Genomic DNA, 19,304 nt, shown 5'->3' on the forward strand with positions numbered 1-19,304 from the left:
TTGTAACTCTCACTTGCATGATTCTAATAATAGAGAAATTGGATTGTATGTCAAGAAATACAGAAGTAACGGAATTGGTGTCGATTCGCTGACTACACATAAAGTTTCACACGCTCACTCTGGGTTGAAAAAATAAATTTACTCATAATAATACATGATTGGCAACGATCAGTTGAAACCACAAGCAGCAGTTACCGCAGCAAAACAGCACATCTTATTCTTGTTTGGAAATGGATCAAAAGATAGAATGTAGGAATGTTTTATATTGAATATCCATGGTTTATATCAGTTAAGGGCAAATAACAGTATAGTTGCATAATACTTTCTTTGATAAAACTCGAATGAACTTTGACATTTCGATAACTTTCTGACTGTCTCTATACAGTATTACAGCGTTGAGCCTTCTATCTTCTCACACTGGCGTTGATTACGATACTCTTGGTTAATAGTCATCTTGTAACTGATTCTGGTTAATCTTTACGTCGGTTTATTTCTTTATGTTTAAAGTTACTCAAATAACAGTAGAGTCTATATATATTGTATCTAATATATTAAAATGAAATTGATCTTGTGTGGGATCTCATCACGAGAAAACGACTGAAACGTTTGAAATGAATCCCCGAACAGTATTTTTATCGTGGCACTTTGGTTAAATGTAAGTTGGGCCCTATGTAGGATCAAAAGTTATGCGAGAAATATTCTCACAAGCCTGATAAGATGAGACTCGGTATATAAAACATCTTTAAAAATAAAACGCTCATTAAAACTATGCTGATACGTTTCTCAGTGATTTGAAACTTCCCATCTCGTTTGTATAGGGTAAAGAGGACCATTTTCTATTATGTTTTATTTTATTATTTTTTTTTTTTTTTCGTCACATTGGAAGCAACATTATCTGTCGTTTGTGATCGCATCACTTGAAAACATTAAACAGTTTGGAATGAATTTTGGACCATGATTAGTATCTATCTAAAGCCAGTGGTGTCCACCCCCCTCATGTCCATGACACCCCCCTCAATTGTCTATCCGTAGGTGTTCTTCCATGAAAAAAAACTTTTCGATTAATGTTTACACCCCCTCAAACATATTTATATAGATTTTTAACTCCCCCAATATTTCAATGACGCAGTTTGCGTCATAGCCCCCCTTTGTGGGCACCCCTGATAAAGCTAATATTTTATCATTGCACTTTGAGAGTAGAGACCCTTCACCGCTAGTCTAGTGGCTAGCACATACGCCTTTGGTGATCGTGGTTCCGGTTTCGATTCCCGGTAGGAGATCGAGCAAAAATTTAATTTTACGATCACTCATTTCCATCAATCATAAGTTTCCTTGGGACATTTAACTAAAATTTCATTTTTTACCTTAAGGGAACAGAAGCAAGTTAGGAAGATGAAACATGGTATATCCATGTTTGTTGTCGGTTCTTCGTTGCCTGAATATCACGAATGACGTTCTACACACACACACACACACACACACACACATATATATATATATATATATATATATATATATATATATATATATATATATATATATATATATATATATAATATATATATATATATATATATATATATATATATCCGTTTTAAAATGTTCTCCAACGCCTGAAGCCGAAAGCACTTGAAAGAGAATTTCACAGGTTTACATTTTCGAATAGAATTGAACGCAGAGGGCGCTGCTGGAGAAATTACACACGAGGTTAGAACTCCAGCGACACTCTTCACGTTAAACAGTGCTGAAATACAGGCCTCTGAAATTAATGCTCCCACGCTTCTGACCCTCGCATACGGGGCACATTTTCCAACGTTACATGATCACACTTAACCGTTCCACTTCGTTCATAAAGTATAAGGAATATAACGATATCCTGTTTACCTCTAAATAAATTTAAGATAAAATACCACATGCAATTTTAAAAAGTTGGCAAATGTGTCCCGGTCTCCCCTATACAGGGTGTTCAGATGATCGTACATGAAAACGAATGAATTATTGTCACTGAAAGACAAACAACCATGGATCTGTATACTAAAACTGTACGGGCTAATTTATCCCAATGAGAAATAAATATAAATCCTTCCCCCATTTAGAAAAAATGTTTTCCTATAGCTTTCATTGCGCGCTAAAAATGGTAAACGAGAATAACGGAGTGAATTTGTCTCCTTTTCAAGTTAATAACAAGTAAAGTATATGTTCTGCTTGATATTCAATTTCCTCTCTAAATTTTGCTGTACTGAGACTTTTTTTTTTCTTTTTGGTATAGACCAAACATTCTCACCAAGCACATGGTAATAGGAATTCTGTGTTAAGTAAATAGTCTTATCGTAGGAGATAAGATTGCAAATGAGATAAAATTTATGTCGAAAGTGCCGTGATAGCAAAGAAAAAACAAAAAAAGTTGTTACTACGGTCAACGAATTAATAACATATTTATATATGCAGTATATTTTTATACGATTGTGAATTTAATGAAGACGTCATCTGAAGGAATCAGTAAGAAGTAAATAATTTGTCACCCCACCTTCCTATAACTTTGTATTGGCAAGAAGTAAGAACAGTGCATCGCTAGCAAGTTACCAGAAGTCAACATGGCAGCAAAAGTAGCATATGGACTGAAATTACCGGTATGTTTGCTATTGTCATCGTTTGTTATTTAGAATATTTTAAATTATAAATTGCATGTCACGAATATCACGATTTCTGGTGAATCCTAATAAATTATTATACTTGACTGACATATTTTGAAAGTTATAGTGTAGTTAATTCAAACAAGCACATATGTATATCTAGTGCAAGAGCTAAACACATTCGTGCATGATATACGATAGTATTTCAGAAATGCATAATGCTATTGAGATTCTTTAAAGTAATGACAATGTAGTTACGTATTTTAAGGATGAGATCATATAGTTTATAAGGATGACCTAGTGAGTCGTATAGCAAGGTCATTTTAATCTGTTCCTAATTTAAACGTAAGTACAAGGACTTACAAACCGACAATGTAGATTTACTATGCCAGAATGAACATAATTACGGTTTTAAAAAATGGACTATGTCGGACAGATGGAGGCCAGCAATTATTACCAAAAGTTATTTCCTGGTAATTTCCAGCACTTTTTTAAAAACTAAGGTTACTTTTGCTTATGTTACATTAGGATACGCCAGGTTAGATTACGTTATGCCAGGTTAGGTTCAGAATTGAAATATCGCATCCGATACAGGATCCGCCATAGGTTAGGTTAGGTTCAGAATTGAAATATCACCCGATACAGGATCCCTCCATACCTTAAAACAGTCAAACTTCAATATATGTATTCGTACACCCTTACGTATTATTCCGCGAAGAGCATATAGTCTATCACATTTCCCACCCCTCGATTGCATACTGATTTTCGATATTACTACGATCATACATTGCTCACACTTCAATTACCTTTTCGTACCATGGAATGATATTTCCTGTATACATTTTATTATTTTTTTTTTTTAAACTAGTTTTGGCCCCCATCTGTCCGACATTACCCTAAAAAAAATCAATGGCTGATATTAAGTGTTTCCCCCAATCATAATCTTAGACATATAAAATCTGCAAAAATATAGCTGAGCGAGCGAAGGGAGAACCCATTTTTTCCTACCTTTATCACATTTCCAAAATTACTTACAAAAGGTACTCGATTCTGGTACCATGAAATGAGTTGAGGGAGAAACTAAAGGGTTCACTCGAGCAGACGGCTCTACCAAAAACAAAATTTATAGGTAAAATACAATGTCAAACACTTTTCGTAGAAATTGAATATAAGTAATTTCTTTCATCAGATATCATATTGAAATACATTTTGAATGGGAGTGAACGTGAAGGCGTAAGAATACAAGAATGCGAAAAAGGTGGAAATAATCGGAGGGAATGTTCCGTTCGTGTTAGCAATGGACATTTGCGATGTATATAATGTAAACATACGATTTTATTACAAAGAATTTTCTTGTAAACAGCGTTATATTATAAAGTTTTTGGAGCGTCATGGTATGTTGAAACGTAAAATCAGCTATGCGAAGTGTGAAAAAGAAGTAAAAATTCAAAACAGACGAAATACTCCCTCGCAGGGGGCATTTGTACCCGGGAAACCAGTGAAGCCATTTTGAAAGTAAGAGTTATTACGATTATTTGAGTATTTTTGAAGGTGAAAATTATTGCGGATATTTTATGTATTTTTCCAGTATCCTTGTTTATGCCCCCCGTCGCTGACGCGCCTGCTCCCTACGGGCGCAACCCCTCCATTTCCTAGGGCCCTCCTGCTGCGCTCCTGCCCTCTGCTGGGTTAGATAGCATTCGTGCCTTTAGTGGCCACCTGGCTCAAGTTGGTTCGTGGTTTGTGTATTAGCTCCTCATATAGTGCATGCTCTGCAAGAAGAAATCGGAAAATGCAATAAATGTGTAAAAATTTGATAGAGCTGTCTGCTTGAGTAATTCCAAGCTAAATGCCATGCAATTTCTGTATGACATTTAATCTATGTACATTATCACTAAATAATAGCCCGTAATATACGTGTTTATTTAGGAGGACCACCAAAAATAGATTGGAATTTTGGGACAATTTTGATAATTCCGTGCAGCTTTTCTTTTGGCACACCGCTTGACATAATTGTTGAAAAAATATAATTCTTTCATTATTTTCTTCTCGTTGTCCCTTAAAATATTTGTGCTGGACGACATGAAAATATCTCATTTGACATAGCCAAAATTCAAGGGGGAGACCAGAAGTAATTGTTGACAAATTAGGATTCGACATTACTCGAGCAGATGGTTCTATCAAATTTTGACACATTTTCAGGTTATTTTAGTGCTATTTTATTTCTTTTAGCAGAGCATCCACTGAATGAGGAGCTCCATTACTACGTGCAGATTGATTTTTGGTGGTGTCAGTATGAAGATAATGTGGACGCATGGAATGAAAACTACAGTGCATAAAACGAACCAATTTGTGCTAGGTGGCCAATAAAAACAATAATGCTATCGAACCATGTTAGGGCAGTAGCGCGGCAGGGGGCCATTGGTAGTGAGTGGGTGCGTCCGTAGGGAGCAGGCGCCTCAGTCACGGGCGGTATGCACATAAACGAGTATCACTTAACATTCATTTCAATGTGCTGTGCACTGACAGTAATCACATATTCACACTCTCATCCTTCACGAAAAATGTTTCAAATCGTATTTTATCGATAAATTATCTATTTGTAGGACCGTCTGCTCCAGTAAACCCTACAATTGATTTACGCTTTGCTTATAAAATCTACTTCCGGATGTATGACATAAACACAAGCCAATGTGTGGTATGTGGCCGTTTAAAATCACGAATGCTATGTAATCGAGTTAGGCTGGGCGAAGCTGGTGGGCCCGATTGAAGGTACATCCCAAGCAATCGGCTGCGTCAGGGGTGGTAGGTATACGCCTAAGAGAGGGTAATGAACAGATGTGGATTTCGTGAATGATACGAATTTCAACATTACTTATGATTGTTTCGTACTAGTAACGCTCCACTCGTAAACATAACATACAGCTTCTATACACCGAGCAGAAATACACCACCGGTAGAAAATGGTGTCAAATAGAGTAATCTTTCATATGCGCACACTTATTTTATCTGTCGTAAAGCACTTGTAAGGATTTTACAGTGGTAACTCTACAATTGTAAACCTAAAATACAGGTATATTATTTTGTCTCGTGCAGAAGTTTGTTCCTTACAAATATGTCTTTTCATGTAAAGTATTACATTTTAGCTCTAATCATCCGAAACGTGGTGTGCAAAAACTGCAGCAGCACCGAAGATTATACTACATTTTACTTGTCTAAACATTACCAAGGTATTATAACTGGTGAAGTCTCCATAGCTTGGAGAGTTTTCACCCAATAGTTTACTAACAGTAATTTTTTGACTATGCCTCATGTAGTGGAGGCAAAAGATTGCGAAAACCAACTTGAAATATTTGAACGAACATTAGTGAATTTATCACTGTAAGCTAGTTTGCATTAATCAGGTTTCCGGTAGTAGTGCTAAGAAACAATTAAGGGACTCGACAAGAATGATACAAGTGCTCGTAAATGAATGTGATTTATTAGTTGTGACTGGATATTTCTTTTCTTTTCTTTTTTTTTTAAAAAAAAATCTTTTCACTACTAGTGTAGAATTGCCCATCACATAAATTTTACGGTTAAAATGAGTGAGTGCATATGAAAGAAGATTGTCTAGGATAGTAATTTCAATTGTCGGAGCATTTGTAGGGAACCAGTATCTTGTGTAATCTTGCCAGTGTCAAACCATTACTAGGGTTAAAGTGAATGAATGCATATCAAAGACGATTGTGTAACATTAATTTTCACCGTCAGGGTATTTCTGTAGGATGTAAGAAATCCGTATTTTATGTTTACAAGTATACAGTTACTAGTGTGAAACCGTTAGAAGTGCTCTAACCAATGTTAATTTATACGACTAACTAACTAACTCTATTGCCTTTGGACCCCAGAGGTTCAATGCCGCGTGCACAAAAGCTTTCCATTGATTTCTTAGCCAACTAAATCCAGTTTTTACTTTCTATTCCTGTTTCTGCGAGATTCATCGTAATATTGTCCTCCCATCTTCGCCTAAGTCTTCCTAATGGTCGTTTTCTGATTGGATTTCCAGTTAAGACTTTGAAAGAGTTCCTACTTTCTTCCATTCTGGCGGGGGGTAGGGTGGTTCAGTGGTAGAGCGGTTACCTCATGTGTAAGGTCCCTGGTTCGATCCCCAGCCAATTAAGTTTGTGGTGGACAACATCGTGTCTTATGGGTTTTCTCGTAGTACTCCTGCTTCCTTCTACATTCTCATTCCATTCCATAATCATCCACTTGCTTTAATCATCGTTTCCCTTAAACTAAAGGGCATAAACGTGAGACGTTAAACTGAAAGATTTCATTTTTTTTCCATTCTGACTACATGACCTGCCCACGTGGGCCTACTAGACTTGATGACCCTAACAATGTTTGGTAAACGCTATAAATTACGGAGTTCCTCGTTATGAAGTTTCCGCCATTCCCATTCCTTTTTGGTCTTAATATTCGTCTCTGAATTCTATTCTGAAATACTTTCAGTCTGCGTTCTTTCCTCGACAGAAGTCGCGAAATTCTGTCCAGACAATGCTATTATTCAGACAAAAGATTCTGAATAATAACATATATTCCCAGCTTTCAGTCAGTATTTAATTTCTTTGAGAATATGATTGTGATATGTTATTATTCACCCTAGATATTTGAAAATATCTACATTGTCGACAGTATTATTTGATATTTTGGCACATCCATAATTTCCAGTATTACGATTCTGGCAAACTTCCATGTATGTAGTTTTTTCTGCGTTTACTTCTAAAGGTATGTAAGTTTATGGGAAATCAAGTTTTTTTTTTTTTTCACTATCAGCGTTTATGCGATGCTGACGCGCATGCTCCGTGGCTGTTATTCCCCTGACTGTTACATAGCATTTTTTCTTTTAGTGGCCACCTAGCTAAAAATGGTTTGTGTTATTTGCACATTCGTTCGTATGCCGTACGTCAGGACGTGTGTTTATACTCTTAAGGAGAAGCACATCAGTTTGCACGCATATCATCCATCTGTACGCAATTTTTGCCCAAGCACCAGAGTAACGACACTCCAAAACGGCTTAGGGAACTATTTCAAGCAAGAAAATGGAAAGTTTTTTTTGTTTTTTAATTTGACAAGCTATTCTGCACCTGGACATTTTTTTTTTTTTTTTTTTTTTTTTTTGTATTATTTCACATTTTGTATTCCTCGTTTGTCCATCAAACTAACTGCAAAAGTGGCAGAACTTGGTGCCTAGTTAATGAAGAAGTGATATTAATTGAGTAAAAAATTGAATCTTTAATTTAACGGCCATCGTTTATGCCGTTTACGCTAAAGCAGACAGATGATTAATGCAAGTAAATGATTATGGAAGAGTTGATTGAATAAGAATGTGCAAGAAACTAGAGAAGACCTCGGGTTCATTTTTTCCATCATAATTGCACTTGACCTGTTACTGAACTGGTTTTTCGTATTTTTTTGTATGTTGCAGACACCAAGATGAGGAAATTCTGACCGCAATTACAGCCTTCTACGTGTACCCATCTGGCACCTGGAGCAATTTAAAGATGGCGCATCGTCTGGAACATTACTCCAGGAAGGAGGTGCGCTGTGTTATTCGTTTTTTATGGGTCAAGGAACAGAAACCATCTGACATTCATCGAGAATTGGTGGAGATCTATGGAGTGAAGTGTGTTATGTTGCAGAAACAAGTGTTTGTGTGGAGCAGTGCATTCTAGGTCGAATCATCGCATCGATGTCACATACATTTCTGTCGGTGATGGACGCTGCTGATCTGCAACTTCTGTCACAGTCCTACCATTTGTGAATGTACCCTATAGCTCTTAACACCCTCTCCATAGACCACATCCAATTTTCGATGAATGTCAGATGGTTTCTGTCTCTTGGCCCATAAAAACGAATGACACCGCGCACTTCCTCGTTGCAGTAATGTTCAAGTCGATGCACCATCATCTTTATATTGCCCTAGGTATAAGACGGATTGACCATAGAAGTCTCTAATTGCCGTCAAACTTCCCTCATCTTGATGTCCTATCGAAGGTTGAATTAATGACGTTATTTCTTTTTCCATAGAGCGTTTCGTACTACTCCAGGGATCTGGAAACAAAGTAGATTGGAATTGGGTAAAATTCTGCTATACCTACTTGTTTCATTTTCTAATAGTACAAAGAGCTATACAGACTAGAACAGTATGGAAAGTTAATCTGTATCATTGTACCAAAGTAAAACAGAAAAGAGGAATAGCCCTATAAGGAATGTTTGAGGTAGACAACTTAGGATCAGCGGAGCGTGAGCCAATGTAGAGGGTTTGAAATCTAAAGGATAGGCATACTCCATTTATTTTTGCACAAATAACAAATTGTGAATGAATGTTTCCATTTTCAAGAAATGTACTCTCCTGTTTCTAAAGAAATGTTCGGCTATTATATGTGATAAATGAAAAGAATAACCGCGGTACGCCTGAGCCCCGGGTTCGATTTTTTCATTGTATATCAATTGTCAACCTAATTTTCGGTCGCAAGCTACAACTAAGGGAGGATGGAGGGTGATAATTTGGTGACATGTTAGAAAAGAGGCCTTTTTTTTTTTTAAGTGAAATCTCTGTCGCCTTTGTCAAGTTTTATGTTTTCTTCCATCATCTCCCAGCAGAAAGAAAGAGAGAGAAAATAGAAAATTCTCACAGCGTGAGATTTAAAATATAATCCATCCAGAAAAGTGGCAGTATTTTTTCCTATCAATCCTATTGTAAGTTAAAGAAATTTCCGCATCTAAACACCACAATTCTTTTAACGTATGATAGAATCTCTCCATCTTCCTGCCTTAGCGCTTTGCTTAAAGATTTATGGTAGCAACTTCAGTCCCAGACAAATTCTAAGAAATAAATATATTTTGTTTCTTCTCATATACTTATTTCTTTAAAACTAAGGGGCATAAGCAATGTTAAAAAACACGAATTAATATACACAACTGAAATGACATATATAATGAGTATTGTTTTTCTTTCGCTTGATGATTGATTTTTCATTGATTATTGAGTTTGACCTTAATTCATATTGTTTTAGCACCTGTTTTTTTCACTTATGAACCTAACACCTCTTCTAAATATTTGATTTTACTGAAAACATTGATTTTTTACTCAAGTTGCTGCTTACGTTTAACTTGTTTGTTTTTATTCCATTTGTCTATGTATTTGACATATTATTTTGTTTACACATGCAGAAAATAAATCAAAATAAGAGGTAGTTCAGTCCTTACATGTAAAAAGTGACGTAAACTAGTAATGCTGTGCATTGTGGAAGCGTTCGATTTTTTGTATTCCAATTGGAGATTTTATTATCTTTACGCTTCATCAATTTAAATCCTAGCCAGCAGGAATAATTTTAAATCTTTTAGAAACGTACAAATATTGTTTTGAAAATACGGTAGTTCAATAGTAGAGCCCTCTTCTCTGATGCGAGGAATCCCTGGTTCGATTCCAAACCATTTGAGTTTGTGGTGGACAACATTGTGTCCGTTTGTTTTCTGGGGGTTCTGCCTGCCAATTCTTTCTACATTCCCATTGCACCATTTCTTTCAAAATCATTCACTTTTATTATAATCATCCTTCTCCCTTAGTCTGAAGGGCATTAAATTAAAAGAAAAAAAGATTTCATTTTCACAAACCTTGTTTCATGAAAATGATCCTTTTCTGTTCGTACGAAAGTTACTCTGAAACATGACCTTAAAGGTCAAAAAGTAACCAAAATAATTATGTACTATTGAAAAGCCATAAGGAGAAGGGTTAACATTGTTTCACAAGATAGGGTAAATGAGACAAAAGGCACAGTATGCTTAAAAATTAAGATATATATCAAGTAGCCTACAAAGTATTGAGCCTGTTGCATATGAGATGGCATTATCCCAAATCTCAGGGTATATGAGTGAAGCGCATGTGGGCTTTAGTCGAGGGTATACGCCGTATACCCTATGCTTAATCTATTCATTAGAGTATACCTTGTGCTTCAAGGCATATAATACTTTTGTTTCATTTATATGTGTTTGTTTATTTAATCGGGCCGTGACTTCAGTGGTAAAGTGACCATATCATCGCATGAGAACCAATGGAACGTAACTCCAAGAAGCATTTTGTTTTCTTGGATTATATACATAATTCTGAAAGCCCCACTTGGTGTCATTTGAGTGTTAGTGAACCTGACTTTGTCATGCCTTGTCTGCTATGCAACAATGTGTGTACCATCTTATTAAAAGAACATTTTCCTGTAAACCTACGAAAATGGAGTTACATTCCCCTGGTTCTCATACGACGATATTATGTTCCTTTCGTGAGCCGCTCTTCAAACATATCGATCCTGCGAAAAAATTAATTTTCTCTTACTACTCTGCGATCACAAAAGAAACGGGGGGGGATCGATCCTGCGAAAAAATTAATTTTCTCTTACTACTCTGCGATCACAAAAGAAACGGGGGGGATCGATCATGCGAAAAAATTAATTTTCTCTTACTACTCTGCGATCACAAAAGAAACGGGGGGGGGGAGAAAGAATGGAGAAAAAAATCAGCTTTGTCTCTATCCAAATTCGTGTTGCTTTGATCAATGAATACCAGTGCAAAAGCTTTGTTTAACTATGATATTTATATTTCCATCCTATTCCTGACGATTTTTGTTTTAAATTCAATCTAGTACATCGAGCGCGATTTTCTCTTTTGCTTCTCGCATTCGATTGTTTTTAATAGAGTGTTTTATTTAAGAAGTATCATCAACATAATAGTATAACATGCTTTTATACTATGAAAGCGTATAGTATCGTAGTTTTTTGTATTTTAATGCTAAAACACAATAATACACTGAGCAAGGCTATATGATAATAGGTAACAAAACACACAATCACGTAACAGTTTCGACACAATAACTGTATCTTCATCAGACTTCCACTCCTTGTGGCTGTGTGGGATTTGGTCACCTCGTATATATACTCTCCAGAGATAAACTTTTAATTAGACTCCGTCCCTTCATTAAAAAGTAACACTTATGTGATTTTCACTTTCACTTTTTAGCTGCACACATGTCAAATTAAAAGTTTACTTTTTTCGCTGGATACATTCTGCCTTTCATTATCCTTATTTTTCTTGTTAGTTTGTTCTCTTTCTTTCTTCTTCCTTTTTATTTTTTCTTCTTTAAGCAGAATCTTCTCCCGCTCTTTATTTATCGAATCCTGCATTCCAATTCATCACCTTGTCTCCTGCCTTCATAATCTCCCTGGCTTCTTTCCATTTTCTCACCAAAGTTCTCTTCTCTACTTCTATGACCTCTGCTTCTTCCCACCCTATTCTGTGGTTTGTCTTTTTCTGATGTTTATATATCGCATTGTTATCCCTTTTCAATCTTACATCATCCTTGTGCTGTTTTATCCTTTCTTCCATCTTCTTCTTTGTTTCTCCTATGTAAATTTTGTTACACTCCGCGCATCCTACTCTATATATTACCCCCTTTTCGTCTTTGTCCGCTATTGCTTTTCTCTTGGTTTTCCTAATCAGTTCAATTATTTTCTTTCTCCTTTCCTGTGCGTCCTTATTCCTGCCTTCCGAAGCATTCTCTTTATCTTCAAGGATGATGTAAGATTGAAAAGGGATAACAATGCGATATATAAACATCAGAAAGAGACAAACCACAGAATAGGGTGAGAAGGAGCAGAGATCATAGAAGTAGAGAAGAGAACACAGTGTGCATGGGTTTTCTCGGGGTTCTTCCGTTTCCTCCCACTTTCTTCATTCCACCATTTCACTCATCTCTCATCATCACTGTCTTCTCTAGCCTAACCGGCATAACCGTGGGACGTAAAACTCAAAGATTTCATTTCATTTCATTTCTCTCAGGAGCATAAAAATGTTGAAAGGTTGATTCCATTCCACATGTAGGATTGCATTTTTTTTAAATATATATATATATATATAAGATTAACACTTGGCAAAATTATACAGTAGTAGAAACAGGCGAAGTCCAAGAAAACTTCTGATAGAGGTAAATTCAAACTTGTACCTTTAACATATTGGTAGAGGCCAGCTACCGTGCCTTCCTTTCCCTTATATTGTAGAATTGACAGTTTGGTTCTCTGTGTTCAATTTACAGAGGCTGAACGAAAGTTTTATTTCAAAATAGACAACACCTAATAATCAGGCTATGGACTGTAAAGAATTTACAACTTTATAATTTAACTGTATAGAAATAAAGTTTTCATATGCATTTTGTTTTCAGCGTTGAGGACCCTCAATATGCTTGCCTATATAACACGCAATACATCTTTTTCCCACAACATCCAAAAACTTAGCTTAGTTAACTTATCATTATTGTATAGATTATCGCTTCGATTTAATAAAATTACTTCAAATTTACACATAACTTATAATGAAAATTCTTTGGTTTAAGTTCTGCTATCCAAATTTGAGCATTTTGCATTTGATTTACGGTTCTTCAGGTGTACTATATTGTATGATATTTGGTAGTGTTTTTATATATTTTTCCCCTTTTTCTTCTTCCCCTATGTTGAAGTCTAGTCTTAAATGACTGTCCCAGCTGTATGATCTTTGTAAATAAATAAATAAATAAATTTGATTTGCAATCCTAATGAATGTATTGTGAATTACTAATCATATTTTAAAACAATTATCTCGAATACAAATTGATTCATAAGATTGTAAATTCATTCTAATAGCATTTTGATTCAAACATGTAATCACATTTTCTTTCTTTCCTTTTTTCCCCCCTTGTCTATTTTTTATTTTTATTTTTTATTTGTGTATGTGGTGTATGTGTACAGGACATGAGTGTGTATTTACGTTATTGGTAAGAGAGTGAATCGTGTAATTTTTTGCAGCATATCAGAGCCGGTTTATGCTTACATGGAAGTCTCCGTTATCAAAGCACGTCTGTCCCAACTACAAAACTCTTCATCAATGGAAAATTCGTTGAATCTAAAACGACGGAATGGATTGATTTACATAATCCAGCTACCAATGAGGTAAATAATATTTCGAAATTTATATGGTATAAAAATGTGCATTATATATATATGTGTGTGTAATAATAATTTCCTGCTCATTTTTGTCTCTGTTATGCTATCTATTCTCGATAAAAATGTGTGTGTTTTCGTAAGAGATGTAGTGTTGTAATAATCGATCGTGTCTATTCTGTTAACGAAGGGAAATACACATTAGAACAAGATTTAATTTCTATTTGTGAGGACGTAGAGCGTGAAGGTACTCTCTTGCTGCCTTAATAAGGAAGAAATTCGGGAGGGGTTATTGTCAAAAGCAAATAAAACTAAAAAGACTTTTAGGAAATTAAGCTGGAGGTGTAAACTTGAGAATTTCATGGAGGGGTCTGATCCATAGTATCTGTGGCTTTTGTATGGTTTTTGTGAGTGTTAAAGATATAAATAAATAAATAAATAATTTTTGAATTGAATTTCAGTTTAGCGTCCCTTTCAGCAGCGAGGCTAGATGAGACGTGGACCTACTGATTAACGTGGAATCCGAACCACATGAGCTCCCGCCGGGAATCGAACCCGGGTCTCCCGCGCCAAAGGCGCGTATGCTAACCGCTTAGCCAGGGAGGAGCTCTAAATAAATAAATAAATAAATAAATAAAAATAATAAGGTGTAAGTTGTTGTGCCAGTATTTTTATATGGGTACAATTCTCTTTTTTTGGCGTGTATCTTTGTACTTAAGTCCAGAGGATAACTAACTTCAAAAGTATTTTGTTTTGAATCCATGGTGACAATTAAATTAGAAATTGAAAAGAAATAGCAAAATGTAATCTGGATCCGATCTTCAGTAGAATACGTATTTGGAGCCTACGTTAAACTTTAGATCCATATCTTATGTAGTTCTGCTGCTCAGAAGGGATTTAAAACTCCAGCCGTCCAACTGATCGAGGGACTTCTAAATATTCAGGTTCATAACATTATTACATTGAGTTAGATAGTATCCACTTGCAAATACTAATGAAATTTAAGACATGAAAGATATTTTATGATTAGCCGAAATATACGTTTTCGCACGGGGAGAATAGGTTTATGGGAATTCAACGCTTTTCTTCTCTTACGATACGCATGGAGGATGAATTTGAACTGAAACGGCATCGGAAGTATTCCTATTCATCTCAGCGACTCCGAAATTTGTGTGTTGGACATTAATATCGGTCGTTTTCGATTATTTTTACATGTCGCACCCCTCACCCTTTCTCCCCTTTTGATTCTGGCCTGAAAAGCTAAGTTAGATCAGGGTCCACTCATATACAGGGTAGTTACAATTAAAGTGCCGCTATTCACGGTGGTCCAGCGCAGACTGTAATCAATGTGTTACATTGAAATTTGGTAAATATTCTAATGAGACCAGTGAGTTACGATGGAAAAAAATATTATTTCCACTTTCCGCCACCAAGGGAAAATGTGGCGTTGTACAGGTAATACGCACGTGCAAATGGTCCAGAATATATGGATAAGACAATTATCTAGGTCAAAGAAATCAAACACGTGAAATTAACGTAATGCAAACAAGATGAAGGGGAGGCGATTGTAACAAATGGTACAAGGAGAACAACTTTAGAAACAGAGTGAGGGTAACAGAAGGAGAAACTTGATTTCAATTTAATGGTAACAAAAAGTGCAACGGGAATGATAACATTTGCAGTTACAAATGACCAATTAGCATAACATGCTTCATATGATGAGAAGACACATCGACAACATGTTGTAGCCTCAAAATGGAGCAAATCTAGTTTGCGACATGTCGCCTTATGCTTCCTTGAGATCCGCTAGCGACTGAATATTTCCCTGATTTCCCGAGGTTTCAGATATCCCCACAACCAGGAGTCACAGGGATTTAGATCGAGGGATCTTGCTGGCCACGCATCTGGAAAGCCTTAGGGGATGATGCAGTCAGCAGTGAATGTTTCACGTGGCGACCGATATGCAGTGTTGCCCCGTCTTGTATGAAAACAGTCATCTTCAACAGTTTCGTGCCTGTAACGCAGGAATCACATGTCGCACTAATAGATCCCTGTAACGTGCCGATGTCACGGTACAAGTGACAGTTCCATGGAGGGTCATATCCTCAAAGAAGAACGAGCCAATAATGAACGTTCTTGTGAGTCCACCGAAACAGTCATGTACGCAGAGTTTAATGGCTGTTCCTGCACACCATGCGGATTATCCGAGCCCCATACCCGACAATTTTGCATGTTCACTGCCCCTTGTAGTGTAAAATGCGCCTTATCAGTCCACAGGATACCCCATGGCGACATGTCATCCACTTCCATCTTGCCAAAAACGAAGGGCAAACTCAAGGCGTTGCGGCGGATCTTCGGATTTGAGTTGCTGTGCGTGAATCCTATAAGGATACCAATGTGAAATGGCCCTAAGAACTTTCCCTACTGTAGACCATGGGATGGCCAAGTCCCGTGACAACGCCCGAGCTCCAGTAGCGGAATATAGAGCACGTGCTACTTGGTGCACAACAGCCACAGCAACCTTGTCAACAACCTCCGTTGGAATGGGATCTCCTCTTTCTGGAGCCACACGCAACTCATTCGTTGTCTCAAATTTCGGTACCATCTTCTTTAAGGCATTTCTTGAAAGCGGTCCTCTTCTCATTCCTTTCAGACGCCGATATTCCCTCAATGATACACTGTAATTGCTCCCGTTCTGATAAACCAATTTTACTAACAGTGCACGGTCTCTGTCTGATCAATAGCCATGCTGCTTCTCACGCGATCGTGTGTATGAAGTGTAAACTCACCTATTACCGTCTGTACAGCATCACAATTTTCCTTGGTGGCGGAAAGTGGAACTAATATTATTTCCAGCGTAATTCGCTTCCGCATGCTCTCGTTAGCATATTTACCAAATTTCAATGTAATACGTCGATTACAGCCTGCGCTAGACCGCCGTGAATAGCGGCACTTGAATTGTAACTACCTTGTGCTAAAATTATCAGGATCGGTGCAGCGGCCTAAGGGGAGTTGCGAGCAAACATCGTTGTATTCATTTTTATTTATGTGGATACATACCAATCTATCCAAATTCTTCGATTTTGATATTATTGTATTTAGGTAATATTTAAATTGATACTGTTTAAGTCAATACAAATTCGATCGTGCTAAGTTGTTTTCTTTATTTAAGCGTTATATGATTGTCGTTATTCTACTGTATTTATTTAATTTATTTTTTCATTCATTTATTAATACAGGTAGTTACACGAGTTCCAAAAACTACTCGAGATGAGATGAATGTAGCGGTTGAGGCTGCCAAAGAAGCCTTCAAATCGTGGTCACGTACTTCCATTATGTCAAGACAACAAATTATGTTCCGATTTCAACATATTATCAGGCAAAATATGGTGAGAATTGTCTATATATTTTGTTAAAATATTTTTAGAAGTACTTCTTGAGGATTTTTCATATCTAGTTTTTATATTACTATTTAACGAATCAATGTTTTGACAGGTAAATGACCACTCTTGTAAAGAAGTGCTGTATATTATAGTAAGGTCTTTTAAAGATTAATTTCAGTGTTCTGTATTAATAAACCTGTCTATGTCAGGTTCAAGTTTAAAATTGTTTAATGTATGTCCAGTGATTGAATATGTATATTCCACGTTAATTCTTCAGATACGTTTAAAATTAATTATACTTTAAATGTTAGAACTTCCTTGTTATATCTTTTTTTTTTTAAATATAAATAGATACGTAAAAATAATCCTTTTCAGAGCTGTAATTGTTGTCAATTGCGATAACTAGGTGCGTTAGCTGGTTTTGGTGACAAGACATCGTGCTAAACTGTTTTTCTTTAATATAACAGAAAATGAAATGAAAAATTTATTGCAGACATTACATGAACATATATAGGATGTAAGTAACTTAAGACGGAGTGGATTTTTGGTGTTAATTGGTGAGATTCAATTTCATGCTTTCATGAAAAATAGTTTTTATATTTACCTCAGATCTTATATTTTACTTAAGTTTGATATCTATAAATCGTGGTTAATATGTTATTTTTATGTGTCTATTCCGTAGAGTGAACTGGCAAAAAATATTACCATTGAACAAGGGAAAACGTTAGTTGACGCTGAGGGTGATGTTTTACGTGGTTTACGTAAGTAATTTTAATTACTTGTATGATTTACTCGTAAAGTTTGTTCAGATATATATATTATGTAAAGATAACGTCTCAATATAAAGAAAATGAACTCAGAGTTAAGATGGACATGATGATTTCTCCATTCACTTGTTCAAAAATCAGGAAATGTTGTCTCTTACCTTTAAAATTTATCTGTGAAGCCATTTTTTTGCTAGAAAAGAGTAACATTGAAACAGAGAAGGCATATGGAAAGGAAGTTGGCCAGGGCCTATGCTTAAAGATACCATCCTAATATTCGTGCGGTGGAACTGAAAATAAAATCTAGGAAAACCTCAGTTAAGATGTCTGACGTCGAGATCTGAAACTTAAACTTCACACAGTCAAAGGGAGCGCTAACTGTTCACCTGCGTTTTGTTTTTTATAAATCCTATTCATGTATTCCTTCAAAACAGAATTTATCGGTTATTAGTTTTGTGATTTATACTAAGGATGAGAGATTTCGAAGTTTAAATATCATGGAAATTAGAGTTGCTATCATTTGTAAAACAGAGTAACATGAAGATTAATTTATGTATTATTGAAAATATTTTAATTGTATCATAATTGAATAAACGTCAAAAACAAACAAACAAACAAACAAACAAAAACACACACACACACACAGAGAGAGAGAGAGAGAGAAAGAAGAAAAATTATGGACATTGTTCGAAAACCAAGGATATAAATCTCACTGCTATAGCGATAATTTTAAAATAAAAAAGGCACTACCGTGATGAAAGAGCGGAATCGTCAGTAATGTTCGAGGAACTAACGATAAACTCACCTTTTTAATAAAGATGACATATTACAGTGTCAAAAGCTCTAATCTCTCATGAAGTTTCGCTATGTCACCATAGGCGGAACAAGAGGGGGCCAGAGGGGCCTCCGCCCCCAGAAGCAAAGCTGGCACTCCCCAGAATTTTTCTACTAGAAGAAAATAATGTTATTAATTTATCACAATTTATGCATAACAATTTTAGTGATGCTTGTATTCGACATATTTAATAGTGTCTATACTCGTTCGCCCTTTGATTTTTTAAAATATGGTCTGGTTCCTGGATGTAATAAAATCCCTAGACCAATGTGATAGTGGGCAGTATAGCGACCTCTCAACTTGCGCTAAATGCGTTTTTTTTTATTTATTTATTTCATAGCTTCATTAATGTAAATTATTTTTGTATTGTTTCAAGTAATTAACATTATTGACATAGTAAGTTTTTCTTGTTTATATATGTATGATAAACCAGGCTTATTGCTATTATTTTATTTATAGCATAGTAATGTTTGAATAGTTAAGATTCTCAGAGCAGATTATTAAGGTACACTAAAAAACAACAGTAAGGAAAGAAAGAAGCCGAATTCTTCAACTTAGCGAAGCTCAAGCGATAGTTGCTTTCTACATACATGCATATAATACTCATTCAAAAGTCATTATTCAATATCGTTCGTTGCTTTTCCTCTTCCTCCCCCTCCTCCTCCTTCTCCTCCTCCTCCTTC

The 19,304-nt window shown here is 35.9% G+C and overlaps 1 protein-coding gene across 1 annotated transcript in view; it reads left to right on the forward strand.

The window, feature by feature from the left end:
* Window positions 1-2,353: 2,353 nt before the first annotated feature.
* The window catches only part of LOC145695071 (putative methylmalonate-semialdehyde/malonate-semialdehyde dehydrogenase [acylating], mitochondrial), a 54,394-nt gene continuing 37,443 nt past the window's right edge, over window positions 2,354-19,304 (forward strand). The window contains exons 1-4 of the mRNA XM_081771917.1: window positions 2,354-2,630; window positions 13,505-13,648; window positions 16,879-17,028; window positions 17,705-17,783. Of these exons, the coding sequence (XP_081628043.1) occupies window positions 2,595-2,630; window positions 13,505-13,648; window positions 16,879-17,028; window positions 17,705-17,783 (409 nt within the window). The 5' untranslated portion in view covers window positions 2,354-2,594. The remainder of the gene's footprint in view (window positions 2,631-13,504; window positions 13,649-16,878; window positions 17,029-17,704; window positions 17,784-19,304) is intronic.

This window comes from Thermobia domestica, chromosome 9 (genome assembly GCF_964235325.1).
Source record: "Thermobia domestica chromosome 9, izTheDome1.hap1.1, whole genome shotgun sequence".
In the NCBI taxonomy this organism is placed as follows: Eukaryota; Metazoa; Arthropoda; class Insecta; order Zygentoma; family Lepismatidae; genus Thermobia; species Thermobia domestica.